At 43.8% G+C, this 19,881-nt stretch overlaps 2 protein-coding genes across 2 annotated transcripts; one reads left to right on the plus strand and one right to left on the minus strand.

Annotated features, from left to right (window-relative positions):
* Positions 1-10,064: 10,064 nt before the first annotated feature.
* LOC306750129 (transforming growth factor-beta receptor type 3-like protein) lies at positions 10,065-13,175 on the plus strand (the record flags this gene model as incomplete). Its single annotated transcript, XM_079233524.1, has 6 exons — positions 10,065-10,268; positions 11,175-11,258; positions 11,345-11,569; positions 11,759-12,235; positions 12,769-12,958; positions 13,057-13,175. The coding sequence occupies 6 exons, from the start codon at positions 10,065-10,067 to the stop codon at positions 13,173-13,175; spliced, it is 1,299 nt and encodes a 432-aa protein (XP_079089650.1).
* A 3,346-nt stretch (positions 13,176-16,521) lies between these two features.
* LOC306750130 (uncharacterized protein) lies at positions 16,522-19,268 on the minus strand (the record flags this gene model as incomplete). The annotated part of the gene is made up of 5 exons (XM_079233525.1): positions 16,522-16,715; positions 16,795-16,960; positions 17,068-17,208; positions 18,643-18,812; positions 19,010-19,268. 5 exons carry the CDS (start codon positions 19,266-19,268, stop codon positions 16,522-16,524), a joined length of 930 nt encoding a protein of 309 aa, XP_079089651.1.
* Between the last annotated feature and the right edge of the window lie 613 nt (positions 19,269-19,881).

The raw sequence follows: 19,881 nt of genomic DNA on the forward strand, positions 1-19,881 counted from the left end.
CGCTGCTGCTGCTACTCCCCTCTGCTGCTGCTGCTACTCTGCCCAAGTCGGGTGTCGAGCCGGGGCTGGTCCCGCTACCTTCGGTGGTTGTCGGAGCTAGCCGGGAACTAGCATGAGTGCCAGCTGGCTAGCGGGGAGCAAACGGGGTCACTGACCGAAGGTAGTAGCGGCGTGTAACCCGACTTTTACGGTACCTGTGTTCGCCTTCTGTCTGAAAACGCTCCGTTTCAGCGCCTGTCTCTTTAAGGCCCAGCCTGCTCCGATTGGTTTGCGAGAAAAACGCGGCGCATCTTTGCAAAAGGTGATTCAAGAGACGGTTCAGAATTGAGACGGCCAACGGAGGAGCGGTTTCCTGTTTTGGTGTCACGTGGATTTCACCACCAGCAGCAGGTCCGGAGTCTATTAGCTCCAATGGGAAAAGTGAACATGAACACAAATTGGGACCGATTCCCTCGCTCCATAGTCACCAAAATAAGTATAGACCTATCTTCCGAACATTCTATACAAACATAAAAAAAAAGAAATAATTTCAACACAAAAATCTGGAGAAACTCAACTTTGTTTGAGACGAATATTCCGTTTACATTACATTACATTTCATTTAGCTGACGCTTTTATCCAAAGAGACTTACAATAAGTGCATTCAACCATGAGTACAAACTCAGAACAAGTACAATTTATTCAATAAAGTTAAACCACAAAGTGCTATCAGTAAGTGCCATTTAAGTGCTACTAAAGTGCTACTTTCCTTATTCAAAGTGTAGTCGAAAAAGATGTGTTTTTAGTTTGCGGCAGACAATGTAGAGACTTCCTGCAGCCCTGATGTCCACCATTGAGTAGCCAGGACAGCAAACAGTCGTGACTTCGTTGAGTGTTTAAAACCACAAACTTTGTTTTAAAGCATCTTATGTGGTTGTCCAAACATCCAACTAATTGCCACAATATATCTTGTCTATTTACAAAAGAAACCAACAATTTGCTCCATTTACAGGAACTTATTCGTCTGAGTTGTGGAGGGGTGGCGTGTACTTTTTTGTTCTTTATTCATGCTTTTGCATATCCACAATAAACCAAATAAGTCTTTTATGTATGTGATCAGAATAAATAGATTTTATAACTGGAATCTACGGTCAATCATACATTTGCTGTTCATCATCATCATCATCATCATCATGAATGTTAAACATCACATGTTATGTTATCACATGTCCTGGTTATCCGGTGAAAGAAATAATGCATGAAATCCGCATGTGAAGCTCATGTGTGGAGACTTTGAGGGGCAGAAATGTGGAGACACAAACAGCAGTGGAGTCAGGTGACAGTGCTTCTACTTAAGTGTGTTGTTTTGAACTCTTTCACCCCTGAACGGCACAGTGGAACCGACATGATGTTTGACTTAGAATACGTTTCCAGAAGCCTGAAGGCTCAAAAAATAAAGAGAAGTTAGAATTCCAGAAAGTAAGTGATGCCAGTTTACCCAGAAGCTTTCAAATAGAAGAAGCCGATGCAGCGAGACAAAGAGGAATTGAAGCCTTTAAACAAACACTCCTCATCTTCTCGGGCACGCCTTCTGGACATTATTGTCAACTGTTGTAATGTGGGATCATAGAATTAGACAATTGAGTTGTCATTGTGCCAGACGCCTGTGAATAGAGTGTGTGTTGAGGACAGTGGCTCGACTCAGCCTTGCCATCTGAGGTCTGTTGATTCTGTCCTTACCTCAGGCTCACACTACAATGTTCATTCATTTATTTCCCTTCAGCGATAAAAAAACACAAATACAACAACAATATATAAAATACAATACAATACTTAAGCAATAAGGTACGAGAGGCAGTACTGTGTTGTGCAATAATGTACTGTTCAAGGGAGTTGTTAGGCCCGACGCGCAGCCTTGAACTGTACATTATTGTAGACACAGTACTGCCTCGAGTACCTTATTGCTTTTATAATACCTGCGACTTTATAAATAGTAATAGTCAGCTCCCTTTCAGCACAAAATAGTTGTAGCCACCAAACGGTGTGTATCGCATTTCAGCGACAGAGAAAATAGTCCCGCGACGCACGGGACGCACATACGGGACTATAACACTGACTGCCGGTTGAAAGCAGGGTGGAGGATGACACTCAGCCACCGATGTAAAGAAGTGCTCTCGCTGCTTGCCTCACGTCGGGAAATTACCGACGTAATTATCTCTCACTGGAAATTATCACGATTTTTTCATTCCTCATCTTTAGGTTAGGGAGGAAGTGACGTGTGTGTTGTCGTTCGTTATGCTAGTGTGGGGGATGCTACGTGAGCTTGTTAGCTGTTCCGTTTGAGCTAACGTTACTGTTAGCGAAGAGCCCCGTTGCAATACTGTGAACACTCAAGCAATACACCTGCAAGTTAAGGAAACCAACGTCTGCGAGTCGTTACTGCAGACGTTACAATATCAAAGTTTACATGAACATGTTGGTAACTGTCAAGCTTGAAATGACAACTAACGGTCGCTCAATTTAAATCTACCTGTTATTTTAAGTGCGCACTGATATGGAACGCTCTAAATGTAAACAGGCTGTACAGTACTTTATGGCTGAATAAAGTACACCCCGTGACTCACTCTCAACCAATCAGAATGCTTGATTTGATCTACCCGTATTATAAAATACAATACAATACGAGGACACGGGTATAATCATTGCAGTTAAAAAATCACTCATGGTTAAAAACATACAGACACTTGTTCCAATGTTTCCAGAAACAGGAAGAATACCTGTTTCATATAACATATATAACATATATATTTAATTAACATTGTTGGCAGAAAATGGTCCTCTGTCGTTGTGCATTAGATAAATAAAGTACTAGAACTTGAACTATTCAGCTATTTATTCATTCTTGTTTTATTTATTTTTCCAACTTTTTATAAAGCTTCTTTTAATGTTTGCTTACTATTTATCCAATACTTGGATGAATACTAGCAAATCATTTCAACCATTTATACATTACTGTTTATGCTTTTTCAACTTTTTCAACCTCTCTGCTCGCTCCAAGTTGCAGCACGTGGCGTTCAGACGTTACAGCTGACGCATCATATGAGGCCTTCTGATGAAACCATGTCATATCTACTTCTTTCAGTTTTATCCAAACTACACTTGAGTGAGAGCTCATTGCTGCGTGGAGAACTCTGAAGGGTTTCATGTGGAGCCAAGCGAGAGCTCCTGGATGACGGACCCTGACGATGGGCCGGTGTCGGCGGAGGGAGTGAGTCATCCGTCATCGTGTCCGTGGCGTTCGGGCGCCGCCGGCGCGGGTGCAGTGCCGAGTCGAGCCCCATATCTCACATCGCCGGAGGGGCGGTGATGTCAGAGCTGTCACTGTTCCACTCTCTCATCAGCACCCACGCACAAAGCTCCGGGTATTGGCAGGGTGGAACACAATAATAACACTGAGTGGAGTGTATACTGTCTTCATTTAGACAAACATCTGAACCAACGACCACCCACATGCAGACAATGACGCAGATGTGCTCTGAAGCAACTGGGGTTTTCTTTTCTTTCTTCATCTTGTTCATGGAATTGATAATACTTCAAGTGAAGTAAGGGAGTGAGTCATCATGGGAACAATTACAAAGGTTACATAACTACTGCATTAGCTCACATATGTTTACCCTCCCTGTGTCCTCAACATGAATATGAACAAACCCTACGTATTAAAGTGGGGTTATGTTTCAGTTTAGAAGTTAAAGCATCTGATGTTTACTTAAAATCCCCATGGAAATGCAAATATATCCACCCACATGCATACCTGCACACAAACAAGTACTTTAATGACCGGATTCATAGTGAAGACATGTTGCGGTCTTCTTGTTATTGAGGCCGTACTGCCCTCTTGTGGGGAATTCATCTTCTCATCCATACAAGGTGGATGAGGTGTTTTCATTAGAACGTGTTTAGTATCCGCATAGAAATAAGATTTTTGGGGGAAATGAATGTGAAGATTTAAATAGTAGGTTGTGTTCATTTTAATTATTACATGGCAAAAAAGAAAAATCACCCAAAGCCTCTTTGATCGGATCATGTAAAATAATAATTCACAATGACGTGACACGATACGACATAATGGACTCTGATGTCTTCTAAAGTCTTTAGATGTTAGATGAAGACATTATTTTAATCTCTTCATGTAAACGCTTATATGTGATGGGTAGACGATATACTGTATATATGTACGTTTATATGTACATGTACGTATATATATATGTACGTATATATTTACATGTATGTATATATGTATGTAGATGTATATATGTGTGTATGTGGATATGTATATATGTGTATATGTATATATGTGTATATGTATGTATATGTGTACAAATATATATATATATATATATATATATATATATATATATATATGTGTAGGTATACATGTGTATGTAGATGTATATATGCATATATGTGTATGTATGTATATGTATGTATGTATATATACACGTGTATATGTATATATGTATGTGTGTATGTATGTATGTATGTATACGTGTATATGTATATGTGTATATGTATGTATGTATATGTGTATATGTATATATGTGTATATTTATATGTGTATATGTATATATCTGTATGCATATATACTGTATATGTGTATATGTATTTGTATATGTACAGGACTGTCTCAGAAAATTAGAATATTGTGATAAAGTTCTTTATTTTCTGTATTGCAATTAAAAAAACAAAAATGTCATGCATTCTGGATTCATTACAAATCAACTGAAATATTGCAAGCCTTTTATTGTTTTAATATTGCTGATTATGGCTTACAGCTTAAGAAAACTCAAAAATCCTATCTCAAAAAATTAGAATATCATGAAAAAGTATACTAGTAGGGTATTCAAGTAATCACTTGAATCGTCTAATTAAGTCGAAACACCTGCAAGGGTTTCCTGAGCCTTGAAAAACACTCAGCTTGGTTCAGTAAACTAAATCACAAGTATGGGGAAGACTGCTGATCTGACTTCTGTCCAGAGGACCATCATTGACACCCTCCATCAGGAGGGTAAGACACAAAAAGAAATTTCTCAAAGAGCAAGCTGTTCACAGAGTGCAGTTTCAAAGCACATCCACAAAAAGTCTGTTGGAAGGGGGAAATGTGGCAGGAAACGCTTCACAACCAAGAGAGATGCCCGCAGCCTTAACAGCATTGTGAAGAAGAGTCGCTTCCAGAATTTGGGGGAGCTTCAAAGACAGTGGACTGAAGCTGGAGTCCAGGTATCAAAAGCCACTGTTCACAGACGTGTCCGGGAAATGGGCTACAATAGCTGTATTCCCATGGTCAAGCCCCTTCTGAACTAAGACAACGGAAGAAGCGTCTGACTTGGGCTCTGGAAAAGAAGCACTGGACAGTTGCAGAGTGGTCCAAAGTCCTCTTTTCAGACGAAAGCAAGTGTTGTATTTCATTTGGAAGTCAAGGCGCTAGAGGCTGGAGAAAGGCTGGAGAGGCGCAAAATCCAAGTTGCTTGAAATCCAGTGTGAAGTTCCCACAGTCAGTGATGGTTTGGGGTGCCATGTCAGCTGCTGGTGTTGGTCCACTGTGTTTCATCAAGTCCAGAGTAAATGCAGCTGTGTACCAAGAGATTTTAGAGCACTACATGCTTCCGTCTGCAGAAAAGCTCTATGGAGATGAGGATTTCATTTTCCAGCATGATCTGGCACCTGCCCACAGTGCCAAAACCACCAGTAACTGGTGTGCCGACCATGGCATTACTGTCCGCGATTGGCCTGCCACTTCCCCTGACCTGAACCCCATAGAGAATTTGTGGGGTATTGTGAAGAAGAAGCTGAAAGACACCAGACCCAACAATGCAAATGAGCTAAAGGCCGCTGTTGAAGCATCCTGGGCATCCATACAACCTCAGCAATGCCACAGACTGATTGCCTCCATGCCACGCCGCATTGATGCAGTAATCCGTGCAAAAGGATTCCCAACCAAGTACTGAGTGCATTAATGGACATTTTCAAATGTTTGATTTTGTTTTGCTGTTATAAATCTTTTTTTTTTACTTGGTCTGAGTTTTAATTTCTCTAAAATATGCTGTTTCTCAAATCTCCTCTTTAGCTTACTTCCTCCAAACTTCTTACTACACTCTGTTTGTTCATAAATTACTTTGATTCATTTTTAACTATAAGGACATGGGGAATCTTATTTCATTATTTCACTGCTCCATTGCCTTGATGGCCTATCAAAACACACATTTTCAGAGATTGTAATACGACGTATTTCTTAATTGTCTCAATATAAGTTATCAAATGAGGATCCCGCCCAACCATGTTTTACCATTATTTCTTTTTAAACCTGCTCGTTTGTGTCTAGACCTCATTAAGATTGCCAGTACTTTTATATTTATATATATATATCTATATCTGTTCTGCGCAAATTGCACATGACTGTAAAACAATGCTGACTGTGGGTAGCATGCACGGAGACCACCAGGCAGCCCGCAAAGCCCCCGTTACCTCCGTTGCCTCCCCTCTTGCTCCATGGGGAACCCCATGAGCCACCAAAACCAACTGAGGATGGAGCAAAACAGGCGCACCCAACAAACCCGTGTGAGAGCGAACCACCATGTACGCAGGGTCCCTAGAGGCCCCTGTTACCCATAACTGCTGCTCTTCTAGCGAGGCAGTTAACCGACCCCCCACAAGCGTCCTCATGGAGGACACAGTACCCCCGTCCTCACCCTCTCCACTAGGCGTATGCTCATGAACATCTCCTAACTGAGAAAACACAAGACTTCAAGTGGATTACAAGTTTTAGCGATGGAGTCCGCTACATTATTCTTAGTGACAAAATCAGACAAAATGCCATTTGTGGCACATTTAACACCGGCCACTAAGGCTATCGTCAATTGTATGGAGGTGTGGATTTTGCTCTGAGCCCCCCATGCATCGGCACCTACGCTTACAGCTGTAGTACGGCGTCAACATATAGCTACTGGCAATTTTTCTTAACAGCGTTTGTTCAGTTTCAGAGTCTGCATTTTGGACTGAATTCTGTGAGTCAGTCATTATCCCCCACAATATGGTCATGTTTCATACTTTGTTTGGTGGATGTGGACACGTCAATAGGGAACCCGAGTGCCTCACCTACGTGTTCCATCACAGGCCCTAGGTCTGTGGGGGAGGTGGTATGGTGAAAACATCATCACTGTGACACGTGCATCTGTGACATTGTCTGCTGCCTGGCTGCACCATCCTCTGCTGCCTCTACCATCACCTGTGGCTGCCTTCGGCTTGTGTTCTGCTGCGCCCTCTGTTTCTACCTGATGGGTGGGTCTACCCTGGGCTGGGGACACTCCCGTCTCATATGTCCCCTGCCTCCACAGTTCCAGCACTGGTACTGCATGTTCAGATGATACAGCTGTGTATACGCCGGGTTCTAACCTTGGTTCACAGGTTGCCTCTGTCTTGGACCCTGGTAGGGTCGTGGCAAGTAGGCTTGGGGACAGTCTCGATTCTTGTGTCCCATGTTGCCACACTTCCAACACTGGAACTGGGTGTTCTGATAGTTGTGCTGTGCATACCCTGGGTTTTGGCCTTGTTCCTGCCACGTCCACGTACCCCACTCGGAGACCAGAGTTCGGAATTTGACCTCTGCCCCTCATGCTCTACGGTCGGCGGGCCTGCTGCACCATCAGATGGCATGCCCACTGGATCATTTGGTGACCAGGGGTGTCTATTGGAAAGAACAGTAGGAACAATTGTTATTCTGAATGACATTGGCACATTGCCCATTGGTTCCACACAACTTGTGTTCCATGTTGCTTGTGGCATTGCAGACTCCATCTTTTCCTCAGCAGGAGCAGCTCTCTCAGCAGGTGTCCGGTGTAGGTCCTCAGATCGGCCACTGGATGGGGACACAGGAGACATAGACACGCCCTGCCCAGTGGGAGGGTCTGACCTGGGAAGTACTCCCTCTTGTAGTTCTGGGAGTCCCGGCCAGATGTTTCGCCTCTGCTCTCGCACCGGTAGGGAGCGTGTCCTTCTCCTCTCCTCTGTGGCCACTGACCTCTGGTCTGTCATGCACAGCCTGAAACTTACTTATCTTTTCCTTATTCACAAATGTGGTTCCTCACTTCATATGAGGCGCCAGTGGCTGGCACACATCTAACTCAGAGTCCACACCCTCATACGAACTGACCGTCGCACGTTCTATTTTTACTTTTCCTAAAGGCCGGAGACGCACACACAATTCGGCTGCATTCCAAACCGATTTCAACAGCGCGCGTGGCTGACAGTACTTTCTCCTGCTTCAAGTCTGTTTGCTGCAACTATTTAACTATTTCCTCATTACCTCTGCTGTTTATATCGTCCATTAATCAGATAGCTCTTGTTCTATTTTTTAAGCGTCACTCGAAAATGTCTGGGCGTTCAGCCACCAATCATCACAAGGGAGCCGCACAGAAAAGCCCCAACCTTTGCTCATCCACTACTAACTTTCTTGCTTATACACACACATCTAAGCGTCTGGCCAACACAGAGAGAGAGAGTTTTCTTCATGGCTAAAATCACGATACAACTCCTACTACCACGTATTTTACAGAGACTTTGCTTGAACATTCGCTAAAGCGCTATTACTTGGAGAAATTACCTTTGGGGAAACATGTAAAAACAAGGTCACTAGCTCATGCAAAGCCACCCGGGTGTCCCGGTCACCAATAGTCCGCAGTTTCAGTCCTATATACACTTTTCAACCTCTATTTATCGTCTATTATTTTATAATTTTATATTTACGTCGTATTCTATTTTTGTAACCCTAATAGCCTTTCCCTTTCTGGTAGGCCTCGTCCCTAATTTTTAAGGATCTGTCCTATTTCTCCCACACCCCTTGGTTAATAACACAGTTTTGTGTTAGTAACCATTCTTTCTCACACCCTCAATCACCAATCGGGCAGCTGTGGCACATTAGTCAGTTCCTGTAACACAAAAACATGTTAAACAAACCATTACACACATTACAGTGTAAGCACCGCCAACACCTAAGTGTTGATCAAATATTTAGCCCACAAGTATGTTAGTCCTTTCACTTGCACCTTTGATTTAGGACAGAGAGGGAGAGAGAGAGAGAGAGACTGTTGCATCCCTCCCTCTATTTTCCCACAAAATCCCCATATCTAGTTGCTAACAGAAAGGAAACAGAGAGGCTGCCTTTGATATATCCATCATCAATGAAATGTGCTTTTTTTTAGGAATATCTTGACCATGAATCATGTGTAAAGCTGCTAATCATTATGTTGCTTTTACTAATAATTGATCAGATGGCTGCCTGTAATATAAAAATGATAAAACCCCCACATGGAATTATCCCACAACTCTGCTTTATGCAGTGTTTTAGTGTCTTTTAACAGTTTAAAAAAATAACTCTGATAAACCCACCGTAGACTAGTTGCCAAACATCAGACACATAGAGCAGCTGGAGCCAGATGTTTCCCTTCAGGGGTTTAGTGGAGATCGGAAACAGAGCGAAAGGGACGCCAAATGTTGATCCTGTCTGCTAGGTGTATAATACGTTTGCTAATATTTGATCAACTTTACGTTTTGATATAATACTGCTTCGCAGCTCCACAGCCCCCAAAATGACCATAAAAAGAAAAAAGATCAAAGGGGTTTGGAAGCGAGCTTGAGGTTTTTCATTTGTTCAAAGAAGTTTTTTTTCTCCTTTAGGGCCGGCAGCCTGAAATGTAGAACAAACATTCATGTCCCACCAGGATGAACTGGTTTAATGTTGGTGATCTTCAGACATCATCAGGTCGAAATTGTACTTTGTCCAATACTTTGATTTATGAAATAACTACAAAATGAATGACAGTTCTCTTTGCCCCCGCTGTATTTTATGTTAGTGCTACCGAGCAGATGTTAGCATGCTAGCACAATAAACTAAGATGGTGAACATCACACATGCTGAACATGTGACCACCGTCATTGAGAGCATGTTGCCGTGCACACGGACGCAGTACACTCCTAGTTGTGTTAAACTGGCACGAGCAGTTATTATTAAACATCTCTCCGCTGATACAGAAATGATTCCTATGAAAGTGGCGTCGTCTCACATGAGTTCTCCCCTCCAGAGCTCGTCTGTCCCAGTGACCGCCGTGACTCTGCGAGACTCGGCATGCCGGGCTCAGTCCAACGGGAGTCACTTCCTGTTGGTGTTTCCAGTCATTTCCTGTGGGACTGAGGGTCTCCTGCTGGGACCGCCGAGAGGGGTGCAGTTCAAAAACATGGTGAGATGAGAAATGTGTTGTCTATTACACCCTGCTCCAATCCAATGTTTATTTTACTCCATAAAATAATCCACTTTTAAGTTTTTTACTTAACTTTTAAAGAACTCTGGGAGATTTTATGTCGTTCTTGTTCTATTAACTGACATAAACCAACAGAGGCAGCGAAGGAGGAGAAGGAGAAAAGAAGGAGTGAAGCTTTGAGAGCACAAAGGGAAAAACACCTGACTTCAAAATGAATTCAAAGTTTACCAGACAGCGGCAAAAACAAAAAACAAGGCACATAAAAGATACTTGAAAAGTGGAAGTTGCTCCCAGTGAGACTTGTGACCCAGGTCATCGTGAACACAACCGCCGGCCGTAAAGCCTAAAAATGGGCAGATTAAGTGAGAAAAAAGATAAGAGGGAGGCAAGCAACAAAGGAAATAAATGAATAATGTGTCTATAATGTGTAAAAATAAATATGCATCTTTTCTCTGTCGTAATAACGGTAATAATCATGTTTCTATTAATGTCTGTGAGGTCACTGAGCCCAATCTTTGTTGTGGCGACTTCTTTCTTTTCCCACTGCATGAGGAGCAGTTTCTTTGCAAAGATGAGACTATATAGGAGGAGACATGGCTGGGATGTATTTGAAATATTAATGAATAGCTCTGGTTCTATATATCTTATTTTAGGAAAACTGTCATAGTGTAAAAACACAACCCCATAATGTTTAAATCCCATTTATCACAGTTCCTGAGCCACTTTCTGCCACACATTCTTTCATGTGTGTTGCGTCTTTGAGAATCAATACAGTATCACTAAAACATAATACAACAAATATGTATTGACATTTTCTTACACCTTCAGTGCTGAAGTTGCAGTGAATGAACCCTCCCACCATTCTGTCTCCCTCCTCTCTGGCAGGTGTTACTATGGAGAGACGAGCCTCAGGCCATCCTGGCACTCAATGAGACAGAAAGGAAGTCCAAAGGTCCCCTCGGCATACATGTGAGATATCTGTAAAGTATTCTTCATGACATACTCCATTATTCATGACACGTTTGTAACCTGCAGTCTCCTGTCTCTGCTCTCAGTTCAGCTGTTTGGCAGCAGTCCCCACGCTCGTAAACACACCTCCGGCGGGGCCGTTCCCCTGGGCACCCGAGGGCCCGGGGCCCGATCCAGGACCGAGACACCTTCCGACACCCGGAAACACATCCGCACCCGCTCTTCTTCTGGAGCTCTTTGTCGCTGAGAGCTACGAGCAGAACCGGATCGGCCCCTGTGTCATAACTGCAGACCACCGTGTCTACGTTGAGGTGTGTGTGTGTGTGTGTGTGTGCGTGCGCGTGTGTGTCGTATATTTACTGTGTTTATTTGACGCAGGCTGTCAAAACCAAATTCTTGGAAGTCAAGAACTTCCTTGATGTGATTGTCTTTTTTCTTTCTGAAAGTGTATGGCACCGTTGCCATTGACTACAGCTGTTTTGTTATCTGTTATATTGCAGATTTCTGCCAAAGGGCCCTTCATAGATGTGGTGGAGGTGAAGTCCTGTGTGGTCTCTCCTCTGTCGGACCCGAACAGGTCTTGTTTCTGGACCGTCATAAGCGACGGCTGCTCCTCAGACCCCTCGCTCACCCTCAGTGCAAAGACAAAAGAGGAAGAGGAAGAAGAGGTGGATGGTGGTGATGAAGTGGAAGAGGAAAAGGAGGAGACAGACAGACTGGACAGAAGAAGGAGAGAAGCACCAGAGAGGATGGAAAAGAGGAACGCAAACGTGGGAGCAGAGGAGGAGATCCGGCCCTTGAGGTTTAGTTTCATCCTTCGGCCAGTTTTTAACAACTCGATGCAGTTCCTCCACTGCAGCCTCCGCCTGTGCCTCTCTGACCCGAACAAATTGGAACCCACAGAGGAAAGAGTAAAGACTGACTGTCAGGACAGGCTACGTATCCCTCCACTGGTTTCTAGATCGTCCCGACACCAGGTACGCAAACAGTTAGCGCACTAGGGCTACGCTTCATTGCACAAAAACCGCTGCAGAATGAAGCCTCTTAGCAACGGTATCGAGGGACCAGTTTGACATTTGTTTTCTGGTTCAGAGTCAGACGAGCAGATTGATACCACCCTCACACGTGGATGCTAGATATAAGGCTACAGCCGGTTAGCTTAGCTTAGCATAAAGACTAGAAACTGCTCGCCTGGTTCTGTATAAAATGTTAAAACAATCAAGCGAACTCTTTCCTGCCTCTGTGAAGCTAAGCTAACCAGCTGCTAGCAGTAGCTTCCTATTTAACATACAGACAAAAATATTGCTTTACTTTAATGTGACTTAAAAATGTTCACTATTCAATCAGGGCCAGACCTAAAGAAAGTTTGTCACAGGTTGGAAGTATACGAAGTAAATCAAATGGTTTTAGGATTATAGATAATTATTAATCATATCCACTTGTACTTGTACTTTGTAACACTAAAAACAGAACAACTAACCTACAGACCTTCTCCTGTCTCCCATCTCAGTGTGAGGTCAGAAACCTCTACAGGCCCATGCTGGTCACCCAGTACATTAGTTCACTGGTGCCCAAACTGGCGCCCAAACTGGCGCCCAAACTGGCGCCCAAACTGGCACCCAAACTGGCACCCAATGCCGGCCAAAGAACCAAGAGTCTGAGTGTCTCCCCACTGGCCAGTCCAGACCCGGTGGACAGCAGTGAGTGTTACTTATTCTGTAATTCCTTTCCACGTTACCCTGAGACTATTTAAGATGCTCCTCTGCCTCTCTGCCTCGTGAACGTTGTGTCTCTGCAGTGCCGACAGGACCGGTGATGGGAATTGTGTTCGCTGCCTTTGTGATGGGCGTCTGCCTGATGGCCGGGCTGTGGGGCATCTATTATCATACAGGTGACCAAGTCAGCTCCTCCCACTGAAAAGGGACTTGAATGTCCGGAACCTTTGACATATGAACCGGACAAATTAAAAGTCATCATCATATCCATTTTGCAACTGTTGATCAGTGATTCATGTAACATCATAGTAATTCAACACAGTCAGGTCACTTTAGTGGGGTCATTTGGGTTTGGGATCATTTGCAAATTTTTTTACGTCTTATCCAAATTTGGGGACAATGCATGAAGCACTGTCCAAATTGAAATTCTAAATTGTGCCGTGGTTGCACAATGTGTAATGATGTATTTTTTCTTTTCCTTTTAAAATACATGATGACCATGCAGGTTTCCACAGTATAAAGGAACTCTGTTATTATGTCTTTTGAAGGAGCACGTCCAGCAGCACTTGGAGGAGAACGTCATTTAACAGACCGCACTCGTAAAGGCCACACCTGGACTCCACCGCCACCGTCTGACCAGTCGTCCACCTCGGTGTAGGAGGTAAGATCTGATGAGGACGCTCCCGCATTGAAGTCTATGTTGGGGGAGGACTACTGCACTATATCAGCCTCAAGTGATGTCACTCGAGTCAGCATCAGTTGGGGATTAAGACTACAAGTTTGAAAGAGAGAAAAAAAAATAGCACATTCGCACACAGTACGTTAGCCGAAGTACGAGCCTAACACACCTGGATCTTTGACTAAACTGTTGGTGGTCGCGTTGCATTATGGGCAATGTAGGCGGAAGGTTTTGACAAGGAAGAATAATGCATGGAATGAGACAACAGATGTTCTGCTGAATCGATACTACATGAACTTATTTAGTGGAGCACTCTTTTAAAGAGGATTCATCAAATGTGTGACTTAGTCTGTCTGTCTGTCTGGACTGGGCTCCAGGTTATATGATTCTCATTTAAATTCTGTTGTTTGTCGTTTGCTGCATGCTCTTTCAGCAAAAAGAAAGTCAATTCAGTTCAATTAAATTCTTTAAAGAAATCCTTTAATAACACAAGTAGTGGGCGGACAGCTATTTCTGGCTGCCTTTGAAAAAGTACACCGATTTTTGGTAATTATCTTAATATTTACTTGACACAAAATACCATCCAAATGATTCCAATGGAATGCCAGCAACACGTTGCATCACATTTCATAGTCAAATGCATGTAAAGCTGCCTCTCTGTTCAAATTAGCCACATTCCTACTAGCCTGCAGAGTACAACCCAATGTCAAAGCGGTTTATTTAAAATAAACTGTCGTGGTTAGAAGTGCCGGCAGTTCCAGAATATTTATCAGCAACACCTGCAGATTTCGACTCCGGTGTGCCAGATAGGTCCGAACGTTTTTTTCTTTCTTCTTTTATCTCTCTCTCAGGATTTCCTGCAAATCTGACAAATGAGAACTGGGACAGAGGTTCTAACAGCTTGTGTGTGTGTGTGTGTGTGTGTGTGTGTGTGTGTGTGTGTGTGTGTGTGTGCGTGCGTGCGCTGGCACAGCTGTGAGACCTGTGTTTGTGCACTTCTCCTGCATCGTTCATCGCTCTGCAGCATCAATAAGACCGTGAGGACCGAAGTAAATACTCATTGCTTACTAACGTGTGTTTGTTGCCGTGAGCCATTCTGCATGGTGTCATTTCTAAAGTACTCGTCACACGGAGGGACACGTCCGTCTGGATTCGACGGGATCCAAACTTGGTCGGGTTGACTCGAACAGAAACCACGTCACCGCATCGTCACCTTTTAAGAGACGTGGAGGTCAAAGGTGAACTGAGCGGTCACTGCGAGTGCCTGTTTGAAGAGTCTGTGTTTTACGAAGTCAATTCCACTGTTTGTGCTGTCACTGAATCAGCTGGAAAAACGGCATTTATTTGTATGTGGATTCTGTTTATGTTTATGTGGCAAATAAGATGTAATAAACGAGCCGAGATCCGAGTCGACCATGTTGTTTCACTCAAGGCGCATGCAAGTCAAAGGAAGGTAATGTGCAGTGTATAATGTCAGCCGAAACGGAGCAACACTGATTTGTCCTCATGTTGCGGTGCATGCACCTGATGGAGTTCAACACACACTCTCCTCTTAGTTATGCTTTGGTCTGCTTACTCCTGAGAGAAACACTCTTCAGCTGCTAAACGCTCCGCTGTGTTTTTTTTTATGTAATATTTATTTAACCAGGAAAAGCCTCATTGAGATTACAAATCTCCTTTACAAGAGTGTCCTGGCCAAGAGAACAGCAGCACATGAAAACAAAGTTTCAGACATACGACATAAAAGTGACAGAACATTTTTAGATCACAGCATGAGTAAAAACAAAACGAAGACTCAAGACGCAAGTCATCATATCATTACCAGATGAACCTCCAGCTCTTTCAATCTATTTTTAAAAACACCTAAAGAGACCGGCTCCCAGAGACCCAAATCAGTCTGCAGCAAATTCCAAGCCGCAGGAGCAGCAAACCTAAAACCCCTTTTTCCCATTTTGAGACGGACGTTGGGGACAGATAGCAAGAGTAGGCCTTGTGCATGTGTCACAGAGCGAAGACGGTAGCTTCCAGCATCTTAATAAAAGTGGTCCTAGGACCGAACCCTGGGGCACACCCTTTATTACTTTAAGAGAGATCACCGGCTCTGCCAGTGTCGGTCTGCCGTGTGGTGCTGAGCAGGTTGTGCACAGTTTTTTTTTCTTTTAAGAGCTTTTTTGCGGAGGGGAAAACTAAATCCTAATGAGAGCAGCGAGAGTGGCCCAAAACATTAAAGCTGCATCCACAAAACCACGACAATTAGTTGGTAAAAACTAAAAAGGCTCCGCAGAGCAGAGGGGGGACAGAGTTGCTCGCTCGTTCTCTGCGGGTTTAGTCTGCAGCCCCTTTCAGCCTCTCAACCCGCTGTTGACATGAACATATTTTTAAATTACAGTTTTCACATATATGTCTGTTTTTTCTGTCAATTTTTTTCAAAAATGGACGTCCTGTCCTCCGTGCATTAGTGGAAGCGCATCCTGTGAATGTGTCATCATCAATCATCTCTGCCGGGAGCCCAGCTGCAGTGTATTAAGGATGCTACTTCCAATAATGGGGAAAATCTCACACACACAAACAGACACACACACAGCTTTCTGAGGAAAATAGTTCCCTGAAAATTGCACAACGTGATTGAATAATGGTCCTCTTGACACTGTTTCCTGGCACATCCTGGGGGGGAAACAGCCCATAGTACACATGTCCTGAAAGATACAAAAAAGTGTTGCTTTTCAAATATAAAAAAAACTCAGACAAGTAAAGTTCTTACACAATCAGGTTTTATTATCCAGGACGTTACCGTTCTGACTTTATTTAAAATTATGAGGGATTGAAAAAATATTTACAAATTTCGCTTTCACTTTATCGCCTCGTGGTCTCAGTCTTGATACACGCCTGGATAGCCGCAGTGCGTCTGTCGGTGGCGCTGTAGGTCCACCCCGCGCTGGAAGCTGTGCTGACAGCCGGGGCAGCTGAAGGGCCGGTAGCTGCTGTGCTTTCGGCTGTGGGTGATGAGGTTGGAACTCTGGCTGAATCCTTTACCGCACACTTTGCACACGTGTGGTTTCTCACCTGCGGAAAGGAAAGCGCACCGAGTTTGAGTTTGAGCACTTTCACAGCACGAGTTCTGCCCACCGCTGTGTTCACCCACCCGTGTGTATGAAGGTGTGCTTCTTCATGTCCGACTTCTGGTGGAACCTCTTGCCGCAGTACTGGCAGGGGTACGGCCGCGTGTCCGAGTGGATGAGGAGGTGCGTGGACAAGGTGGACGAGCGCTTGAACGCCTTGCCGCACACCTTGCAGTCGAAGCTACGCTCCTGGATACGCAAACACGTTGACTTTGACATGAGGGCAAACCAGAGAATCCATGATGGGTCATGATGTTTGTACTGAAAATAATAAAACTACTTCTTTCTCACTGTACCTTAGCTCTACCGTAGCTGCCTATCGCTCTGAAGCCGATGGGCATGTCGGTGGCGGGCGGTGATCTTGTCAATGGGACACAGAGGGTGTTGTGGAGATGAGTCTGAAGGCCGCCTCCGGATATCAAGACTTCTGAAAGAGACTGAGGGAGACAGAGAGAGGGGGGGAAATGATGAGAAGAATGATACCACTGTCTAGTCTGTGCTGCCGGTTAGCTTAGCTTAGCATAAAGCCTGGAAAACATAAGGAAACAGTGGCAGTGAATCAATCTGCCTATCAGCACACGTGAAGTTCACTGATTACTACTTCTAAGCTGGGATCAGTAACTTACTGGAGTTACTGCTGATTGCCGAGCAACTACAGCTACGATTTTCTCCTTTTTTAAAATGTATTTTACAAATTGCATAATTTTAAAGCTGAATTTCAGAACTTTTGTCACCACACTCTGGCAGTATTACCATATGGGGGCGACCTTGGCAACAGAGCAGCGAGCAGTTAGCAGCTAACGGTGCGACCAGCGCTAACATGCGACTAGCGCTAACGATGCGACCAGCGCTAACGATGCGACCAGCGCTAACGATGTGACCAGCGCTAGCGATGCGACCAGCGCTAACGATGCGACCAGAGCTAACGATGTGAACAGCGATTACGATGTGAACAGCGCTAACGATGCTAGGCTACGCTTCTGCGACGACACCGTTAGTCAAGGGTGCTGTTATTCGCTGTAACCGCCGTATGAGAGCAGTGCGGCGCGGCGGCCGTTAGCTAGCTAGTGGGACACGCTCACATGCACTAAAAGAGATGAGCAGAGAAGATCGGACACTAACGTACACTGAGAGAGAGCGACTTCATTCTCTGGTATCGTATTTACCATATAAACATGTACGTGGTGTCAATCTTCTCATCTAGTTCCCTGCCAGAAAGCAAATATTTATCTTATTTCCCGAAATATTCCTTCAACAGAATAGCTAGACCAGCAGCCTGACAGACATTAGCTTATTGCACTATATATATATATATATATATATATATATATATATATATATATATATATATATATATTGGTGTCAATGTGTATGTAACACAAAATGCCAAAGATCTGAAGTGAAAACAGTGACACCGTTCCCGAGTTTGTCCACAAAAACTAATACAACTTTTTCAACACATCATGGTCTGAATGTTTTAACACATTTAAGGGATCTTCATCTAAAATGTTGGGATTTATTAAAATTTGTTTAAGACTGAGGCTTGAGTGAAAATAATGCATGAATAAGATGCACTATTTCTTTGCTCCACAGTTTTCACCATGCATTCCTCTGGCAGCAGTAAAGCCTCTTATCTTTTTCAAGTGACCCCTTTGTTCACAAACGTTCTCCACAAGAAGAATCATTGCAACAGCACAGACTGCACGTGAATATTTTTATTTTACACTGCCAACACCAACGCCTTTTGCCAGGCTCGGTGTCATGACAGTTACTTTTATCGTTATTCACCCGAGGTTCCTCTTTCTTGACAGCAGCAGATACGACGGAGATAATAAGGATGTGAATATTCTCACCTTGCGGAGGCCTCCTACCTTTTCACAGAGAGGACACTCGCTGACGGGGGATTTGAGGTCAGTGTGCGACGTGTGGTTGAGTAACATGTAGACCAGTCCCTCCAGCTGCCTCTCTCGTTCAGATGCCTGGCGTCTGTCCGCCGTCCAAGGAGAGACCGGCAGCGGGACGTCTCTGCTGTCCACGGGGGCTTTTGTTCGAATAGGAAAGGATGATGGGAATGACTTTAGTCCACAGAGAATATTCTTCATATCATATTTTTAGGGTATTTGCTTAGCAAAGATGTAGTCTGAATCATGAGATGCACTACTCAGTTATAACTGATATACTATCCAAAGAACACTACTGTATAATTAGAAAGTCTTATAATTAGAAAGTGTTGGGTACCTGAAGGCCAGGGTTCATCCCTGTAAGAGCGGCCTGCCATCCCCTCCCATGGTGAGCAGGCCTCAGCCAGCAAGCCTTTGACCCCTGGCATGGGGGTCAAAGGCCTCACAGCACCCTCAGGACACGTCCTGCCCTGTCCCGTCGCATGCGGCTCAGGCTGGTGGGCGTCTGTCCGGGGCTGGGAGTGTTGTCTGTAGGAGTCCTTAGACGGGCCGAGCAGGTGAGTCCTTTTGCTCCTGACGAGGAACGACCGCGGCATGGTTGTGACTGAGAATCCTGCAGAATAAACCCGGGAGGGGGGGTCTGAAAAATCTATGCTATTTCGAGTCACGCTTGTATGCCGCACACCTGCTGCTACATGTTCAGTTACAATGCCAAAGCTTGAGGTTTCCTCAGCAAATACAGCCCGCCACCTGCGCCAAGGTTTCAGGGCTTTCACTGAGGATAACCCGGCTGTGGCGTTTGTCAACTTCTAAACTGACAGTGTGGTAAACTTTGTATACTTCCAATTGAGCTGCATGTACTGTACGCTGTTCAGTCATTGAGAACAACAGCTGAATTATTTCAAATTTAGGAACATAAGTTCAACATTACCTAAATAAAACATAAATAAAGAGTATTTACCAAGTGTTAAATGTATTCATTCATAATAGAATATGTGTCAATTTGCTTTGGTATTAGTTGATTTTAACATTTCATCATATCACAGTCAACAAGAAAGAGGAAAACGAAAAGAGAACACAAGAGAATCACGCTGCAAAATAGTCAACTATTTTTACCAAATCATTTTCCAGCTCTGTTTTATTTTTATTTAGCATGAGTGTCTGTAATAATAAAGATAACTTATTTAATAACCTGATTATGTAATAATG

The sequence above is a fragment of the Taurulus bubalis genome, assembly GCF_910589615.1.
Source record: "Taurulus bubalis genome assembly, chromosome: 17".
NCBI classification, from domain to species: Eukaryota; Metazoa; Chordata; class Actinopteri; order Perciformes; family Cottidae; genus Taurulus; species Taurulus bubalis.